The sequence below is a fragment of the Manduca sexta genome, chromosome 4 (assembly GCF_014839805.1).
Source record: "Manduca sexta isolate Smith_Timp_Sample1 chromosome 4, JHU_Msex_v1.0, whole genome shotgun sequence".
Taxonomy (NCBI): domain Eukaryota; kingdom Metazoa; phylum Arthropoda; class Insecta; order Lepidoptera; family Sphingidae; genus Manduca; species Manduca sexta.
Window position 1 is genome coordinate 4,675,862 of NC_051118.1, and position 19,780 is coordinate 4,695,641.

The 19,780-nt window shown below is 34.5% G+C and overlaps 2 protein-coding genes across 2 annotated transcripts in view; both read left to right on the top strand.

Moving 5' to 3' along the window:
* Positions 1-19,780, top strand: part of LOC115442985 (sodium/hydrogen exchanger 10) — a 36,026-nt gene that overhangs the window by 6,367 nt on the left and 9,879 nt on the right. The window contains exons 3-14 of the mRNA XM_037440697.1: positions 8,775-9,312; positions 9,393-10,555; positions 10,626-10,788; positions 11,250-11,475; positions 11,987-12,143; positions 12,485-12,659; positions 13,136-13,371; positions 13,973-14,094; positions 14,484-14,610; positions 15,067-15,145; positions 15,463-15,563; positions 16,241-16,374. Coding sequence (XP_037296594.1) covers positions 9,429-10,555; positions 10,626-10,788; positions 11,250-11,475; positions 11,987-12,143; positions 12,485-12,659; positions 13,136-13,371; positions 13,973-14,094; positions 14,484-14,610; positions 15,067-15,145; positions 15,463-15,563; positions 16,241-16,374 — 2,647 coding nt within the window. The 5' untranslated portion in view covers positions 8,775-9,312; positions 9,393-9,428. The remainder of the gene's footprint in view (positions 1-8,774; positions 9,313-9,392; positions 10,556-10,625; positions 10,789-11,249; positions 11,476-11,986; positions 12,144-12,484; positions 12,660-13,135; positions 13,372-13,972; positions 14,095-14,483; positions 14,611-15,066; positions 15,146-15,462; positions 15,564-16,240; positions 16,375-19,780) is intronic.
* LOC115442984 lies at positions 16,995-19,105 on the top strand. Its single transcript, XM_030168236.2, has 2 exons — positions 16,995-17,896; positions 18,530-19,105. Exons 1-2 carry the CDS (start codon positions 17,653-17,655, stop codon positions 19,048-19,050), a joined length of 765 nt encoding a protein of 254 aa, XP_030024096.2. The 5' UTR covers positions 16,995-17,652; the 3' UTR covers positions 19,051-19,105.

Below are 19,780 nucleotides of genomic sequence, written 5' to 3' on the forward strand. Positions count from 1 at the left end.
TAACATAGTACAATCCGAAACGGGAAAGTACAAACGATGGAAATCCACGAAATACTTAGAAAATTATATTTTTTAAAAAGTACAGCCATTTTCAAATGAATAATTATTATGATAATTTGTTTGCTAAATATCATGGAATAATATGTCACTTAGAGGTACAATCCCTCTGTAATATAATACAATCCGAAACAAGGGAGTACAAACGATGGAAATCTGCGAAATACGTAGAAAATGATTATTTCTTCCGTACAGCCATTTTCAAATGAATAATCATTGTGATGATTTTTATAGCTGAATACGATGGATGAATACGTCCCTCAGAGGTACAATCCCTCTGTAACATAGTATAACCGAAACGAGTACAAACGATGGAAATCCACGAAATACGTAGAAAATGATTATTTTCTTCCAAGTACGGCCATTTTCAAATGAATAATTAATGTGATGATTTTATAGCTGAATGTGATGGAAGAATACGTCCCTAAGAGGTATCATTTCTCTGTAACATAGTACAATCTGAAACTACGGAGTACAAATGACGGAAATGCACGAAATTCGTAGAAAATTATTATTTTCTTCCAAGTACGGCCATTTTTAAATCAAATCATCATTGTAATGATTTTATAGCTGAATATGATGGACGAATACGTCCCTCAGAGGTGCAATCTCTCTAACATAGTACAATCCGAAACAAGGGAGCAAACGATGGAAATCCACGAAATTCGATCAAATTTATAATTTTTGAAAAGGTAGAGCCATTTCTAATGAATCATCATTATGATAATTTAATAGCTGAATATGATAGAGGCAAACATTCTTCATAGGTAAACAATTCCTCTTATATATACTACAATTTGAAATAAGGAGTAAAACGAAGGAAATCCACGAAATACGTTGAAATTTATATTTTTTTGTTTTATCCTAGTGCGAAATGCAAGGGTCAACTGTTCTTAATATGTATTCCTTGTGAATTTTAAAATTTTACGATACCATAAAACCCAATAACTAGGCAATAGACAAAAATCAACTGAAATAATATTTATAATGAGTGGCACAAAACACGTGCGCTTCTTTACCCACTTAGTGACTTTAAGGTATAATAAAACAAAGGTTATTAATTAAGGTTACAAAATTATTTATATTTTTATTACTTTACGCAGCCATTGCTCTGTGGTTCTTGGTTAAATTTATGACATTTGCGCAAACTTTTACAAGCGTTAATACAAATAGTGGTATGCATTGTTAAGTAATTATTTGTAATTAAAATAATAAAGAGTTTTTTCTTGAACTGTTAACTATTTCTATCTCTAGATTTTTATATGTACCTGTGTCTTGTTCCCAAACTGGTAAGTTGTATAAAGCCAAACTTTTCCAGATAAACTCAAAATTATATAATTATGCCTATTTTCAAAGGAGGCGATAAGACAAACCCTGGCAACTAACGGTCAATTGCAGTATTGCCGGTCCTTAAAAAAACTTTCCAAACCAAAAACAACACGAATAAAAATACTTCTAATAAAAAATCTGCCTGCAGAATGCATTTAATAAAGGATCACAAAACGTGTAACATAGTACTAACAGTCATTAAAGCAACGGATAGTTTCCTTTATTTTTAATCCTAATTAAAAGTTACTCAACGTTTTGCGCAAATGTCATAAATTTTACCAAGAACCAAAGAGCAACAGCAGCGTAAAGTAATAGAAAAATATAAATATTTTTCGTAACCTTAATTAATAACCTTTTGTTTTATTATTGATTTTTACTTTTGTTGTTGTATAGTGTTTGTTTTTGTTATCATTTTGACTTTATTTGCGTTCTTATTACACTTCCCATACACAAATTTTAATATCAGTTTATTTTTCAAATCCAGTGTGGACGACTGCTCAAATAAAATTACCAAAATGAGCAAAAAATACATATATTTGTACATATCAAAAAGCGCAATGGTATCAATAACAAGCTTCTGAAGCACCATAAATATTACGTCATACATTAGTGAACCTTCATAGTCGGGACTATCATCCACACATGACAGCGATCGTACTACATGTGAAAAGGATTCTACTACTAAGGCAACTATTTTCTATCATATTCAGCTGTGAAACCATCAAAATTATCATTCGTTTGAAAATGACTGTACTTTTTCAAAAAAAATTAAATTTCAACGAATTTCGTGGATTTCTTTCGTTTTACTCCTTATTTCAAATTGTAGTATATTTAAGAGGAATTGTACCTATGAAGAATGTTTGCCTCTATCATATTCAGCTATTAAATTATCATAATGATGATTCATTAGAAAATGGCTCTACCTTTTCAAAGAATTATAAATTTGATCGAATTTCGTGGATTTCCATCGTTTGTACCCTTGTTTCGAATTGTACTATGTTAGAGATTGCACTTCTGAGGGACGTATTCGTCAATCATATTCAGCTATAAAATCAACACAATGATGATTTTATTTAAAATAGCCGTACTTGGAAGAAAATAATCATTTTCTACGTATTTCGCAGATTTCCATCATTTGTACTCCCTGGTTTCGGATTGTAGTATGTTACAGAGGGGATTGTACCACTGAGGGAAATATTCTTCCTAGTATTCAGCAATAAAATCATCATATTAATTATTCATTTGAAAATGGCTGTACTTTTTAAAAAATAATAATTTTCTAAGTATTTCGTGGATTTCCATCGTTTGTACTTTCTCGTTTCGGGTTGTACTATATTACAGAGGATTGTACCTCTGAGGGACATATTCTTCCATAGTATTCAGCAATAAAATCATCATATTAATTATTCATTTGAAAATGGCTGTACTTTTTTAAAAATAATAATTTTCTATGTATTTCGGATTTCCATCGTTTGTACTTTCCGTTTCGGATTGTACTATGTTACAGAGAAATTGTACCTCTGAGGAACGTATTCATCTATCGTATTCAGCTATAAAATCATCACAATGATTATTCATTCGAAAATGGCCGTACTTGGAAGAAAATAATCATTTTCTACGTATTTCGCAGATTTCCATCGTTTGTACTCCCTTGTTTCGGATTGTATTATATTACAGAGGGATTGTACCTCTGAGTGACATATTCTTCCATGATATTGAGCTATAAAATCATCATATTAATTATTCATTTCAAAATGGCTGTACTTTTTAAAAAAATAATCATTTTCTACGTATTTCGTGGATTTCTGTCGTTTGTACTCCCTTGTTTCGGATTGTACTATGTTATAGAGAGATTTGTACCTCTGAGGGACGTATTCGTCCATCATATTCAGCTATAAAATCATCACAATGATGATTTATTTAAAATGGCCGTATTTGGAAGAAAATATTAATTTTCTAGGAATTTCGTGAATTTCCATCGTTTGTACTCCCTTGTTTCGGATTGTACCATGTTAGAGAGGGATTTTACCTCTGAGGGGCGTCTTCAGTCTTCAGTCGTCTTCTTTCAGCTATAAAATCATTAAAATGATGGTTGACTTGAAAATGCCGCGAGTTTATGTTACTACACAAGGCGGTGATTGACAAAACTCTCAGTACACCATATCTCTTGTCCCTATAAGGTACAAACAAAATAAAAAACGGTACAATCCGATACTGACCTAGTATAATTTTAAACTCACTTGCCAACTTCAAACAGGTTAAAAAACAATTTATATAGGTAATAAAGTTAATGAAAAGTATAGTAAACAAAGAAGCCAGCTCGGGCTGGCAGGAAAGAACAAATAAAATGATGTATATGTTATTTTTAAATAAATAATAAGGGAGAAACGCGTCGTGATCCTCACCGGTGAGGACAATAAAAGTCCTAACCTAGCTAACCTACCAGCCTTTCACTAGCTTCTTAAGCGATGACTACACGAAGAAGAAAGGCAGAAAGAAACTCCGGGCTTTATTTTTTGTCATCAATTGTCCATTAAATCTTTTATAATATTATTTTTAAATATATATATTTTTGAATAAGTCTTTTGTATACAAAGTCTGATTAATTATATAAGCTAATATACGCACATCACCGTAAAAGTGGAGAAAATCCACCTAAAAGTATTTAACAACAATTAAAAATTAACGAAAAAAAACAGTAATACTATAAAAATAATTGTAAGAAAAAATTAAACCGCCTTCAAAAACCACTCAAAACCAAAAAATAATTTCACATAACAAGTATATATTGGATACCAATTTTGGAGTCGGTGCCTAATTAAAATTGCTAGTTAGCTATATTTGTTGCATAGTCCATCTATGAGCTAAATTTCTTTCAAATCAATTAAAAGGAGTAGGTTTGCGTGTACTACAACATACACAGTGAAAGGTGTAATACCAAGCACATGTATGGTGTTTCATCTTTTCGAGGCAGGAGTGTAATACACCCACATTTGACCAGCTATATGTAACAGGGGAAGAATTTGGGTAGTGTACAGTTCACAAATTTAAATATTTCCTTAATAGTTTTCATTTGCTGTGCTGCGGCGATGTGTTTATCTCCGGTGACAATCTGACTTGCTGACTTTGTACGCTGGCAGCACATTGTTTTCGTATATTCGTTAATGTATTTATCTAGTAACTAGCAATTTTAATTAGGCACCGAATCCAAAATTGGTATCCAATATATACTTGTTATGTGAAATTATTTTTGGTTTTGAGTGGTTTTGAAGGCGGTTTAATTTTTGTTAAAATTATTTTTTATTTTGCTTTTTGTGTTAGTAAAAAGTAGACCGTCTCAATGGCATAGTTGTGTTTCGCTCACGATACGACTATCGCGCTGAGGAGTTACACCTCTGAGTACCACTGAAAAGGGGAAAAGGTGTGATGCTATATATATATGTATGTAAGAAGTAGATTCAAGCAAACCTAACGCAAAAACACAACTGATATTATTTGGCTCACAGTACAACTATTACGCTGTGGTGTTACACCTCTGCCTACCCCTGAAAAGGGGAAAGGTGTGATGCTATATATATATGTATATGTATGTATGTAAGAAGTAGAGTCAACTAAACCCAACGCAAAAACACAACTAATGTGTTTCGCTCGCAGTACGACTATCACGCTGTAATGTTACACCTCTGCCTACCCCTGAAAAGGGGAAAAGGTGTGATGCTTTTATATATGTATGTAAGAAGTAGATTCAAGCAAACCTAACGCAAAAACACAACTGTTATATTTGGCTCACAGTACTACTATCGCTGTGGTGTAACACCTCTGCCTACCCCTGAAAAGGGTAAAAGGTGTGATGCTACATATATGTATGTATGTAAAAAGGGGAGTCAATTAAACCCAACCCAAAAACACAACCGATATATTTCGATCATACTATAACTATTGCGCTGTGGTGTTACACCTCTGCCTGCCCCTGAAAAGCGGAAAATGTGTGATGCTATATGTATGTATGTATGTAAGACCTGACACGGGAAAAGATGTTATGCTATATGTATAAGTATGTGAGAAGTACAGTCAACCAAACTCAATGCAAAAACATAACTAAATACGTCACAGGAAAGCTAAATTACCGATTTCGTTTTCTTGGACGACATAATTATTCTAGTTTTTTTTTAATTTTAAAACCAAACTACCGAAGCGATCTTGAAAAAAAATTGATGGGACCAATCTGGAGAGAAATTTTTTCGAATAAAAAAAGAATTTTCCAAATCGGTTCATAAATGAGCGAGTTCTGAGGTCATAAACATACAAAAAAAATTCACGTCGAATTGATAACCTCCTCCTTTTTTGAAGTCGGTTAAAACGTTTATAAAAACTATGAAACAGTGTACAGCGTGCATACGCCTACATTTACAAACATAATTTTGTTGTTTTACATTTCATATTTTGACATAGATCATACATACATACATGCATAATATATATTATAGCATCACACCTTTATCCCTTTTTAAGGGATAGACAGAAGTGTAACACCATAGCGCGATAGCTATACTGTGATCGAAATATTATCAGTTGTGTTTTTGATTTAAGTTTGCTTGAATCTACTTCTTACATACATATATATAGCATCACACCTTTTCCCCTTTCAGGGGTAGGCAAAGGTGTAACATTTCAGCGCGATAGTCGTATTGTAAGCGAAACATAACTACGCCATCGAGACAGTATATTTTATAGTACAAGTCCATCTAGCTTAACCAGCAATTTCAATTAGACACCGACTCCAAAATTCGTATCCAGTATATACCTGTTATGTGAAATTTTTTTGGTTTTGAGTGGTTTTGAAGGCCGTTTATTTATTTTTATATTATTAAATTATTTTTATTTTCAAAACAGCTCGAGCAACATAATCCTTATTGTGGTAACTAATTAGCAACAAATTCCTACATTACGACTTATCAAATAAGTATAAGTTTCGTGAGTCCATGCTAGCTTGATATCAAGATAGCAGTGGTAGCTTTTTTTTCTAAACGGCTGGAGCAAAAAAATCGAAATAGTGGTAACTAATTAGCAACAAATTAGCAACAAATTCCTACATTACGTCTGATCAAATAAGTATAAGTTTCGTTAGGGTCCATGCTAGCTTGATATCAAGAGAGCAGTGGTAGCTTTTTTTTCTAAACAGCTTGAGCAACAAAATCGAAATAATGGTAACTAATTAGCAACAAATTAGCAACAAATTCCTACATTACGTCTGATCATATAAGTATGAGTTTCGTGAGTGTCCATGCTAGCTTGATATCAAGATAGCAGTGGTAGTTTTTTTTTCTAAACGGCTTGAGCAACAAAATCGAAATAGTGGTAACTAATTAGCAACAAATTAGCAACAAATTCCTACATTACGTCTGATCAAATAAGTATAAGTTTCGTGAGGGTCCATGCTAGCTTGATATCAAGATAGCAGTGGCAGCTTTTTTCTAAACGGCTTGAGCAAAAATCGAAATAGTGGTAACTAATTAGCAACAAATTAGCAACAAATTCCTACATTACGTCTGATCAAATAAGTATAAGTTTCGTTAGGGTCCATGCTAGCTTGATATCAAGATAGCAGTGGTAGCTTTTTCTAAACGGCTGGAGCAAAAATCGAAATAGTGGTAACTAATGAGCAACAAATTAGCAACAAATTCCTACATTACGTCTGATCATATAAGTATAAGTTTCGTTATGGTCCATGCTAGCTTGATATCATGATAGCAGTGACCGGTTTTTTTTTTCTAAACGGCTGGAGCAACAAAATCGAAATAGTGGTAACTAATTAGCAACAAATTAGCAACAAATTCCTACATTACGTCTGATCAAATAAGTATAAGTTTCGTGAGGGTCCATGCTAGCTTGATATCAAGATAGCAGTGGTAGCTTTTTTTTCTAAACGGCTTGAGCAAAAAAATCGAAATAGTGGTAACTAATGAGCAACAAATTAGCAACAAATTCCTACATTACGTCTGATCATATAAGTATAAGTTTCGTTATGGTCCATGCTAGCTTGATATCATGATAGCAGTGACCGGTTTTTTTTCTAAACGGCTGGAGCAACAAAATCGAAATAGTGGTAACTAATTAGCAACAAATTAGCAACAAATTCCTACATTACGTCTGATCATATAAGTATAAGTTTCGTGAGTGTCCATGCTAGCTTGATATCAAGATAGCAGTGGTAGTTTTTTTTTCTAAACGGCTTGAGCAACAAAATCGAAATAGTGGTAACTAATTAGCAACAAATTAGCAACAAATTCCTACATTACGTCTGATCAAATAAGTATAAGTTTCGTTAGGGTCCATGCTAGCTTGATATCAAGATAGCAGTGGTAGCTTTTTTTCTAAACTGCTGGAGCAAAATAATCGATATAGTGGTAACTAATTAGCAACAAATTAGCAACAAATTCCTACATTACGTCTGATCATATAAGTATAAGTTTCGTTAGGGTCCATGCTAGCTTGATATCAAGATAGCAGTGGTAGCTTTTTTCTAAACGGCTTGAGCAAAAAATCGAAATAGTGGTAACTAATTAGCAACAAATTAGCAACAAATTCCTACATTACGTCTGATCATATAAGTATAAGTTTCGTTATGGTCCATGCTAGCTTGATATCATGATAGCAGTGGTAGCTTTTTTTTCTAAACGGCTTGAGCAAAAAAAATCGAAATAGTGGTAACTAATTAGCAACAAATTAGCAACAAATTCCTACATTACGTCTGATCATATAAGTATAAGTTTCATTATGGTCCATGCTAGCTTGATATCATGATAGCAGTGACCGGTTTTTTTTCTAAACGGCTTGAGCAACAAAATCGAAATAGTGGTAACTAATTAGCAACAAATTAGCAACAAATTCTAAAATATATTTGGTTTAATTCTGCTAAGTTACTACTGCTACCTTGACAGAGCTATGGGAAAGTCTTTTTGTTTGAGGTATCAAGACTACAAATTTATTATTTTCCTAATAAAAATATAATATTATTGTTTGAGACGAAGAAAGCCAGAAAAAGTAAATTATTTTGGACGAGATATATTTTTAAAAAGTAGACTAGTATAATATTTTGAATTTAGATGTAGGAAAACAAAATTTAGCGAAATTAAAATAGAAATACTATAAAACTCTGGGCAGGACAAAGGCAATTATTTACTTCGGGGAAATATATAGCGGAACTTTTGCTTCGAAAAAGCTCTTTTACAAGAGCGAGAAAAAGCAATTGAATAATATTTTACAATGTTATCTACATTTCATTTCACATTTGATAGTAAGACTTTTATTTTGTACCTCATTTTAATGTTCTAAGTTTCCATAGTTGAATGTGGAACAGTTTCTTTACATGAATTTATTATTTTCAGTTTTAAAATTGCAACGACGATGGAAAAGCTTAAGAAGTTGCTATTGCAGGGAGAGAAAGAAGAAGAGGAGCCAGAAAAACAGTTCAGATGCTTCATTTCACAAAGAATATCTTTATTTTTCTCAGATGTCATTTTTAAATTCTATTCATAGGGGATTTAAATTTGAGCCACCTCCGAACAGTACTCCACAAGTTACAAAGAAGGTTATACCAATAGTTAGTATGGAGGTGACACCGCATGACGAAGCTAGTAGTCAGAAGTCAGATGAAGATGACGCGAAAGAAATGGTGCATGACCATGATCTCAATTTCATACATTCGTTATTGCCGCATTTTAAGAAAGTTCCTGATGAGTATAAATTAGATCTTCAGTCGGAGATTTTAGAGAAACTTAAAAAGTATGTCAATTATAACTGGGCAAAAAATAACAACAAAAAATCGCACCAATATGGACATTACTCAAATAATCCTTCTGCGGCAGTGGAAACAGATTCAGACTATAATTTTGAAGAAGAATAGAATACACTTATTGTGAAAATGTAAGAAAAATTGATTTACAAATAAACTTTATTAAAAGAAAACTTTTTACTTTCCCCTCATAATTTTGGTTGTTTTCCAGCTAACATAATTAACTAGTCATGCAGTCTATTTGGCCATGCCTTCAAAAATGGCATTGGCTATAATACTATTACTCGTATTTAAATTATGTTCGGCAAATATAACATTATTAAAAGAGACTAAACAAATAAATTCTTCGGAAGATGAGATACGATTTGACGATCCCAGCCGACCGACACTCGGATACCCTACTTCTCTAGGTTTCTTGTTTATATCAGCTACGTTACTAGTCGGTGTTATAGTCAGATCGATTATGCTATGGTTGAAATTGTGTGTTCCGTATCGAGTGATAATGTTCTTTCTTGGAGGCCTCGCTGGGATTTGCGCCAACCGCTTCCCCGCCTTCAAACCTGTCGTATACATTTGCTATATTGACGTTGACGTGCTATTAATCACCTTCCTACCAATTCTGATCTTTAGCACGTCGTACAGTGTGGATTATCACTCTTTTTGGAGGAGTTTCCCTCAAATTTTACTGGTTGGAGTACCAGGAGCTTTGCTAACAGCATTGACTGCGGCCTTCATGGCTTATTATTTGATAGAATCATCCTGGAATTTTTCTACGGCTATTCTGTTTGGGATAATATGTTCTCCTATATACCCTATGGAGGTTGTTAAGCAGTTAAAAGAACTTTCTAGAGGGAAATATATTGGCGTCCTGTTGCTTGGTGAAGGATTGATTGGAGATGCAACGGCTATGATCGAATTTACTGCTGTTTTTGGGTATCTAGCATTAGCGTTAACTGAAGCTTCGCAAATATGCATATTACTCCTAAGATATGCTGGTGGTGGGATCCTTTTGGGGCTTGTCATGGGTAAAATAATCGGTTGTGTGCTCTCAATAACTTACTACGATATTCTATGTGCAGTAACTGTAACGATTTCTGGGGCTTACCTGACTTACTATATCGGAGAGAAGTTCCTATACGTTTCTGGGTTACTAGGAACTGTTATAGCAGGAGTGTTAGTCAGTAACAAGAAGTCCACAGTTGCTGGAGACGTGGAGCAGGTAGTAGCACATTTCTGGACCATTATGGCCCACGCTGCTAATACTTTGGTGTTCACGATGGTTGGTGTGGTCATTTTTGAGAAAGTCAGTTATGTGATCAGCGTACGACAAGTTTCGCTTGTGTTTGTTACGTATACTACGGTTTATTGTTCGAGGTAAGTGTTTATAATGTCCATACGCTCCTAAAAGAGTAAATAGGCGATAAATTCATGATAAATATTTTAGGTTGATGGTGTACTCAATAATGACTCCAATTCTCCGTCATGTCGGCTATGGGATGACTTGGCAGCATTGTATGGCGTGTGTTTGGGGAGGGCTCCGAGGACCTTTGTCTTTATGCCTTGCTCTTATTGTTCTTCAAACTCCTGCTGTTGCTGATGCAGGCGAGGTAAGCTTGCTTGTTGACTATATATCGAATGATACTCAAGATTTCGTTTCTATGTAGGATATAGGATTTTATTGTATGCTTTTTTAATACCTCCACTTCAACAAAATTAGGTAACATTTTATAGATATGTAGAGAATACTAGGAACCTTACGATTACATTACAGGTTTTTTTATGATTTGTACGACATTTTATTAGCTACGTATAGAACAGCAGATGACCATGGAGACAGTACTGTAGTAAAAGAAAGAAAATATCTTATTCTTGAAATTGCATACTAACGCAAGCTAAGTAGATAAATCTGTATCACTAAAAACACATTAATGTTATTACTGTAAAGACTCGTCGGCAGGAAATAGCTCTTTTTGAACTTTCATCCCTAATTAGTCACAGAGTCTAAGTTAATTCCTTAATGAATGAAACCAGAAAACTAGTAAGACCTCATTAAAATGCATAATTACAGATATTTATAATCCAAACCGCGGGTCTTGTGATCTTATCTCTCCTTATAAATGCAACAACCATGCAAAAGGTGCTCAAGATATTGGGATTAGCTGAGATATCCTTAGCAAAGAAAGCTAACATGACGAACTGCGTGAAAAGAATTATGACAACGAGAGATCGTTGCATCTCCATGCTTAAGATGGATAAGTTTCTAGCTGATGCTAATTGGGACTTGGTTATGGAAGGTGAAGAATTTGTTAAATAAATAGATCTAATAATTCAATTTAATAGTTTTACCTTATAGGATATAAGTCTTGTATCGAAAAAATCAGCAGCTACGAAAGAGTTTCGGGACCGCCTCGTCTAGATTCCTTATAAGTATGTGTGAGCTTTAGTGGTCATAATATTTATTGATTTATCTTATACATGTTTCGAAATACCAATATTTGTTGCCCTAAGCTTTAAACCTTCAAACTTATCTTTGAAGTGGATAGGCATTAGATATTTAGATAATACTTAACAATTCGTGTTTGTTCCTGCCTATCTTCTATATTTCGTATCTAAAGGAACTAATGCTATGATCTTGGAAAATAATTTCATCATGGTCATACATTTATGTTTTAACTCACGCTAGAGGTAGCTGGATGTTTTTTTTTTTCAATAAAAGCAGTATTTGTCTTGGCTGATTAAACTGATCATGTAATACACTTATTTCAAGATTGAATTGATTAAAGATATCAAATTTTCCCTTTCCAGGAACAACAATTAAACACCCGTACCAAATACAAATATCAGGTCGTGATGAAGACAGTGATGATGATACTTACATGGGGTACCGGTATACCACTTGTCCAGATTGCGAACGAGAGATACCCAACGAGCCGACAAAGAAAGAGTTTGCTGAAATGATGAGGTGAGGTTGAAAATAGATATAAAATCAGCTTTGGATGCAACCGCATCAGTATCCGTTATTAGAATAATAATTAAAAACCAAGAAAGTCGTCGACTTAAAATAGCAAAGTAGAGGAGCCATAAATGGCTCGACCAGAGCATTACCGATGTTTCACATACAGCCCTTATAATTTGATAGCCCTTTTTGTAATGTAAGCAGGTAAGTGAACATTCTTTTGAATTAATTTTCTGCTGCATTTCAATTTATGAGATTTCGGACTACCAAACACTTACCTCCAAAAGAAAACAGGTGTTGAAAACCTTTACAATATCATTAATTTGTGGATCTTTATCAATGTTCAGGGAAGCAAATCAGCGCGTATTAAAGGCTATGAAGATCTCGTACTGGCGCCAATACGAGCACGGTAAGATCAGCAAGGATGGAGTCAGGTTGCTGGTGCAGGCTGTCGAGGTGGCTGCTGATTCTGAACATGGCAGGATTAATTTGGAACAACTGGGCTCTTTGTGGAGACCTAAGGTAGGTCATATAGAGCTTAGTCTACAGATTTGGATGGCTGATTATTCCTACTTGCGAGTTACCACAACATTTTCTAATTCAGCCATAATTTAGCAATTTGTAAGCAAGATAAGGTTTAAATTTGAAGGAAATTATAGTAAATGTAATCACTGGACATTATAACACTAAAAATGTAGTGTCTCAAAGTAGGAAGTGCACTGATTAGTACAAACTACAATTGAAAGCGGTCTTGTGTTTTGCTACTGGTATAAGAAGTTAAATTAAGAAACGCTTACCATCAGGCGTGACTTCTTCATGATATAATGACATTGCTTTAACAAACTTCTCTCATTTCAAAATCTTGTAAATGTCTGCATCGGGGGTATAATTGTATTGCAATAAATAGGTCTATAGTTAACAGGTTCATGTCACACCCTCCAATATGGTACTTAACATATCTGGCGAAACGTGTGATGTTATTTTGTGATTATTTTCAGGCCCACGCCATCAAACTCCGTCGCAAACTCGTAAACATGCTGAGCACTGAAGCAGGTAGTGCGCAGGTCCCACACGGCCGATGCAGGCAGATCTGTTACCGCCTAGTCTCCAACGTGTGGTTCGACGTGTTTATTTACGTCATGATACTATGCAACACGCCGGTAATCCTGTGCGAGGTGGCCACACGACCTCCTGTGACTCCGTTAATGGTTTACACTATTAAGAGCTTGAATTTGTTAGTATTTTAGTTTATTTTTTTTAATAATAATATCAGTCCTGTATTATAAACTGTTCCACTGCTGGGCACGGGTCTCCTGTATTATTGAGAAGGATTAGGCCTTAGTCCATCACGCTGGCATGGTACGGATTGGTAGACTCCACACACCCTCAAAATTCTTATAGAGTTTCTTAGCTATGCAGGTTTTCTCATGATGTTTTCCTTCACCGTTAAAACAAGTGACAATTCGCAAAGAATACACAAATAATTTTATAATAGTCAGAGGTGTGAGCCCTTGGGTTTTGAACGGGCATTCATCTTGACAGTACGTTCCACACCCAACTTGGCTATCATTGCTTCTCTTTCCCTTTCCCTCCGCTTTTGTTGTTTAATTGATGATAAAAGAATATTTATACTTATTTCAAGAAAGAAAGTTACGGATTACTAGACTTGTGACAGTTTAAATTGTCTCAATTAATCAACACAATATTAACAAATATAATAATTTCACTCGAAACTAGACAACTAAATTTCTATTTTCCTTACTAGCGTGTGAATACTAAATACATTACACAGTTAGAGATCGATACAATATCGTTTGTAAATATTATTTCTAAAGGTTTTTCTACATCATTTACGTGTTGGAAATGATACTGAAGATGGTGGCGCTGGGCGTCGGCGGATACTTCAAGTCACATTGGAATAAACTGGATTTCTTCATCATCGTAATGGCTACTGGCGGTAGGTATAATTATTTTTAACTTCTTATAATTCCAATAACTTCTGCAAATTTTTTGGCGTTTCCCAGTTTCGCATTTTTCACATAATAGAAGTATCATTTGTCACCCTTGCTGACCGACACTGATACGGACCTCTGAGTACCAATAGCCTCTACATGGGGCAAAACCACTGTGGCAAAACTTTATTATTCATTGACGATAGAACCTTTTATTCAATACTTCTTTGGTTAAAATGGCAAAATGGTCTAGATAACTTACTGAAGACATAAGGTTACAAATATAATGTTTTCGAATGTGTAGCAGCTTCGTTTGGAAATTACTATTATAGTTTCATCTCTACCGACCCCATTAGAGATACAGTATTTGCACATAGCATACTCTTTCTTCCAGATTTAGTTTTAGATATCATTGACGCTCTCACGCCTTGGGATAAGTGGAGAAACTTGAATTCTAGCGTTCTCACCGCTACTAAATTGTTGAGGATGCTGAGATTTCTTAGGCTGTTCAAATTGGCAAGGTATCCTCACTTTTCTTACACATGTTGATATATAAGACAAAAGTTGTTGGAACTCGCTGGATATCAACTGGTTCTGACAGGTTCTAGAAATCTTTAGGGGAGACCTATGTTCAGTAGTGAAATTCCAAAGGCGGATGATCATGACGATCAAACTATCAAGTAGATCCTGAACTAAGATACAGTCATTAATAAACTAAATAAATTAGTAAAACTATTATTAATAATTAACAATGCCTTTCGAATTGACGGACTTGAGCTTAAAGTAGTAAATATTTCACAGTTATTGGTGCTCTGAATATGTATTGACATATTCCAATTGGATTTTCTTTACTGATTTTAATTGTAAACATTAACTCCGTTTTACCACTTTTATATATTGTATTTTGTCATTACAGTCTGTAGAAATAAAGCTCTTATTTAATTTGTTCTTTCAAAAAATGTCTTCATTTATTTTAGAGTATCAGTTCCGAAGATCATGGCTTATATCGATCGGATGATTGACATACAGTTAGCTTTTGGATACGATGTTGGTAAGGTAATTGCTTTGCATTTTATCATTGCTGTTGACGGTTTTAGCTCCACAATATTGAGGACTGAGGCGAAAAAGAAGGTCAGCGTAGAACTGATCCCCCAGAGTCCCGTAGTTATTAGACATCAACAGATCAAATTTTACACAGCGTTCCATAATAAAATAGATGTTCTATATGGGGTCTATTTACCCAATAGCTATTTATGGTATCCAAGATCGAGGCGCCTATGTATCGAAAAAATTATAAGCAGGATTCTGGAAAGGTCTAGTACGATTCTAAAGAGTGCCTAGAGTCTGGCTTTGCTTATGGTTTATTATTTTAGGGTTTTGTAACCGGTGAGCAAGAGGTGTGCAATCTGCTACCTCAGTTAGTTGACAACAGGCAGATCCAGGAAACGTTGAATGCTAGACTAGAAGCTGATAGGTGGGTTTTTGTATCCTAAAACACAATTACATACTGAACGAGGTAAGACACTCGTCTGATGGTTATATCCCATATGCCAGTGGTACCACCATAAAAATAATGTTTCTAAGTCTTTCTTTTGCAGTGGCGAAGGATGATATTTTCCAAAAGGGAAACCGATATAATTTATAGATTCTAATAATACCTATGCATAAATATGGTTTGCAAATCGTTCTAATAATGAGACTTTACATAAATAGCGAAAGGAAAGCAGACAGGAATTTGTTTATATGGACCCTTCGCCACTGCTCTTTTGCTGTATTTAAGTTTTCAATTATTTCCTAGACATTTGTCCTTATAAGAGATATGCTCACGATCGAATGATGTAATAATACAGTGTTTTATTTTTCAAATATCATATTACGTTCATGCTTAGAAAGGTATACAAATTTCATATCATGCGGATTTTTTCAATTAAAATAAGCTACTATACTTTTTTCACTACTTTTACCAATCGGCCACTAAAATGACACCTGTATACCTACGTGGCAATGAGGTGTGTAACCCAAGTCGTTCTGCATTAAATTTTGTCCACCGCCTTATGAATTGTCATCTTAGTCTCTGAAAACAATATGCGTCACTTGTAGTTCTTTGAAATTAATATTGTAAAGGTTGACAATAGCTGTACTTAAATTTAGGTTGACAGTAACTCGCCAGCTGGGTTTACTGCAGCGAGACCGCCCCTGGACAGCAATAACAGTGAAGACACGGCAAGCTACCACATCCACGCTGAATATTATGTTATTAGACGCTATGCAGTTGAAGGAAGAAGGTTGTATATTTGTGAAACCAACACACAAAATCCCGCCATTTTGTCATGTTCCAAGGTTGGCCGGTGAACATGTAGTAAATTAATTTGATATATCATCCATCAGATCATCAGATTTGAATAATCTGAATAGCTTCAAGATAGGTGCTACATCACTTTTTTAATATTTTATTTATTTAGGTTTGCTAACAGTTGTAACAATTTTACAAAAAATATAAAACTTACACACTAGGTTAGGATAAGTTGCACAACCAATTACAAGCAAACACAGCAAGCAAAAAATACAAAATTAAAAAATAAATTAGGGTAATAACGGACAATACAATGTAATTCCAGGAGACCTGGGCACAGCAACAAAACTTAAAAATCTAATGTAACTTACTTAACTTATTACTTCTAGTATATATATATATATATATTCTTAGGTATTTGAACTCTTTATTATTTACATGACACGATGAACTTTTCTATTAGCGACATCTAGTGAGGTTAAAATTTTTTGTCCTAAAAATTTTCATTTTCTTACACTAGAGGCGTTACGGTAGATAATTGTTTCTACTAGTTCTTATAATTCTATCAGTGGCGAAAATTTATATAAAAAAAGAAATACATTTTATAGTTTTTATTAGATGCGTATAAATTATTATAGAATGTATATACTTTAATTAATAATAAAAATTGTATAGACTTCAGATTTATTGTATGACATAGACATCATACGCATGCGCAGTAACGGTTACGATAGTTGCGAAATGTTTCCACCGTCTATGCATCGATCGCCGCTACGAGTGAATGTATTCGGTGTAAGAAACTAGATAATGCACGTCGTTAGATGTTGATATCGAAGTTCAGAATATTTTTGACAATAGGGTTGCTCTACTTTCAGTGATTTGTAATATTTCACGTATTTTCACGAGCTTTAAATAGTTCGTAGATTGTATACTATTCGTAAACTGTAAATTATTATAATTTATAATTTAAAACATCTTAACAAAATAACCTCATAATAATGTTACAGCATCATACGTCATATTTATTCAAACTATACTATATCGTTAACAATAAATACTTTATAATGTGCTCCAGTAAATGACACAATTATTCACAAATACAACTTAATGCCACAACAGATTAAAAAGTTTCTTCAAACTGCACAGAAGCATCGCTGTCATGCGTAGTTTCTTGTTTCGCGTATCGGATACCAGAAAATAGAAACGTCAAATGTCAGTCTCACTTGTTTACCGCGGTGGATAGTTGTGCACTTGACGTTTATTTTCTACAATGATGAAAGAGGAACAGGACGATGAATATATTGATAGCAGCGATAATGAATCGTTGGAGCGTATAAACCAAGAAATGAGCACAGAAAGATTTATAGCAGCTGTGAAAAGTCAACCAGCGCTGTGGGACGCCAGAGCTGCAGGTTACAACAGCCGCTTCCAAAAGATAAAGTCTTGGGAAAGAGTGTGTTATAAAGTAATTCCTAATTTTACACGATTAAATACGAGTGAAAAGAATGAAACAGGTAAATATTTTGTAATTTGTGTTTATTGATTTCGTTTTTAGGTGACAAGTTGACATAATCAATTTAATTACTAACTATTATGTTGATACTAGCTTTTACCGCGGTATCGTTTACCTAAACAATATAAATTTGTATCCAGACTTGGTAGATTTTAGTTTCGCAAGCGTGTGGCATGTGTTGACGTACGGAGTAAAAACATTTCGTCGCGTGTGAGGTGCGAGTTGCGATAGAATATTAGGTGACCGCAACGTGCGAAAGAGACAGAAAACTATGCCCGTTCACTCACAAGTCATAATAATTTCATCGATTAGTGGCTATGATTTGAGGTTGTAAAATGGTAGATGATTATGTTTTGGCTTATTTTTTTTGTCTGGAATCGTATGTTCCGAAGGTCGCCAGAAAAGGGAAATATTTTTTCACCCGGTGCTTGACTACCTAAAGCCGGTTACGCTCGATAAATTCCAATATGAGTATTCTCGCTCTATATAAGAGATACTTACTATAGATTTAAAGTTGGCGAAATGCGAGGTTACATTTCTTTTAAAAAGGAAACAGTTGTGATTATTCATGTTTAGGTTAGGATATGTAGTTCTTCTATTTAAATAATAGAAAACATTTTGTATTTAATTTCAGTTACAAAACTTCAAAGACGGTGGAAAAGTCTAAGGGTATGCTACATCAGAGAATTAAGACAAAAAATGGACGAGAAAAACAGTAATGGCGTATTTCCGACACGTAAAGAATATCGCTATTACTCCCAGTTATCGTTTTTAAGAAACTCATGCCAGCCGAAGGAAAGCGCGTTACTTACAGTAAAACCTACTCATATGTTGCAAAAGAAACCACCAGAAACAAACGTACCGAAACACGAAGACACCAGAAGTCAGAAGTCAATGGATGATGCGAAAGAATGTACAAATGACCATGATCTCAATTTTTTACACTCGTTGTTACCGCATTTTAGAAAAGTTCCTGAGGAGCGCAAGTTGGACCTTCAGTCAGAGATATTAGTGACGCTGAAGAAGTATGTCAGTTGGCAGAAGAACACAACGAATGCCAATGAGAACTGCGAGCCGTATGGACATTTCCTAGATATAGCCTGTGGTTCTGGCGAGACGGATTCAGAAGGAAATGTTACTTTAGAACTGACTTAGTATTAGATTTATAGTGTTGACGTATTTTTATTAAAAAAAACTCAATAAAATATCACTTGCATTATTTTATTCATCTACTGTAATTTATTGAAGTGTTAATTTAACAATTTTATTCATAGAAAAAAGCGACAATAGCCTTTGGTTGTGGAACGGACTGCCGAGATGAATGTCCGCAGGTTCAAATCTCAAGGGCACACATCTATGATTTTTCTAAAATTATGTGTGTATTCTTTGTGAATTATCGCTTGCTTAACGGTGAAGGAAAACATCGCGAGGAAACCTGCATGCCTGAGAAGTTCTCTATAGGAATTTCGAGGGTGTGTGAAGTCTACCAATCCGCACTAGGCCAGCGTGATGGAATTAGGGCTAATCCCTCTCATTAGTAGAGGAGGCCCGTGACCGATAGTGGGACAGTATATAATATAGGGCTGATATTATATATTCATAGACAAAGCTGATGTCACATTTCATTTGGGTAAAAACTATGATGGGTAACTCTAACTTTAAAGTAAAGGCACTCGCGGAACACCAAATTCTTGTCATACTTAAAATTGATAATTAAGTACCTTGTTTATATTTATAGAACAAATCTGTTGAATAGATTTTGACTGTCTCAGTGGCGTAGATGTATTATGCCCCGGTTCACTGCTCTGAGGTCCTGGATTCGAATCCTGAGTCAGGTAGTGATATTGGATTTCTCTGCTCAGAATAGCCCGGTGTCTGAAATTTG

Excerpts from the sequence above, each read along its gene's own strand:
- LOC115442984 (XM_030168236.2), top strand. The coding sequence starts at position 17,653 with ATGATGAAAGAGGAACAGGACGATGAATATATTGATAGCAGCGATAAT. Across the intron at positions 17,897-18,529 it reads GAGTGAAAAGAATGAAACAG|TTACAAAACTTCAAAGACGG; the intron begins GTAAATATTTTG and ends ATTTAATTTCAG.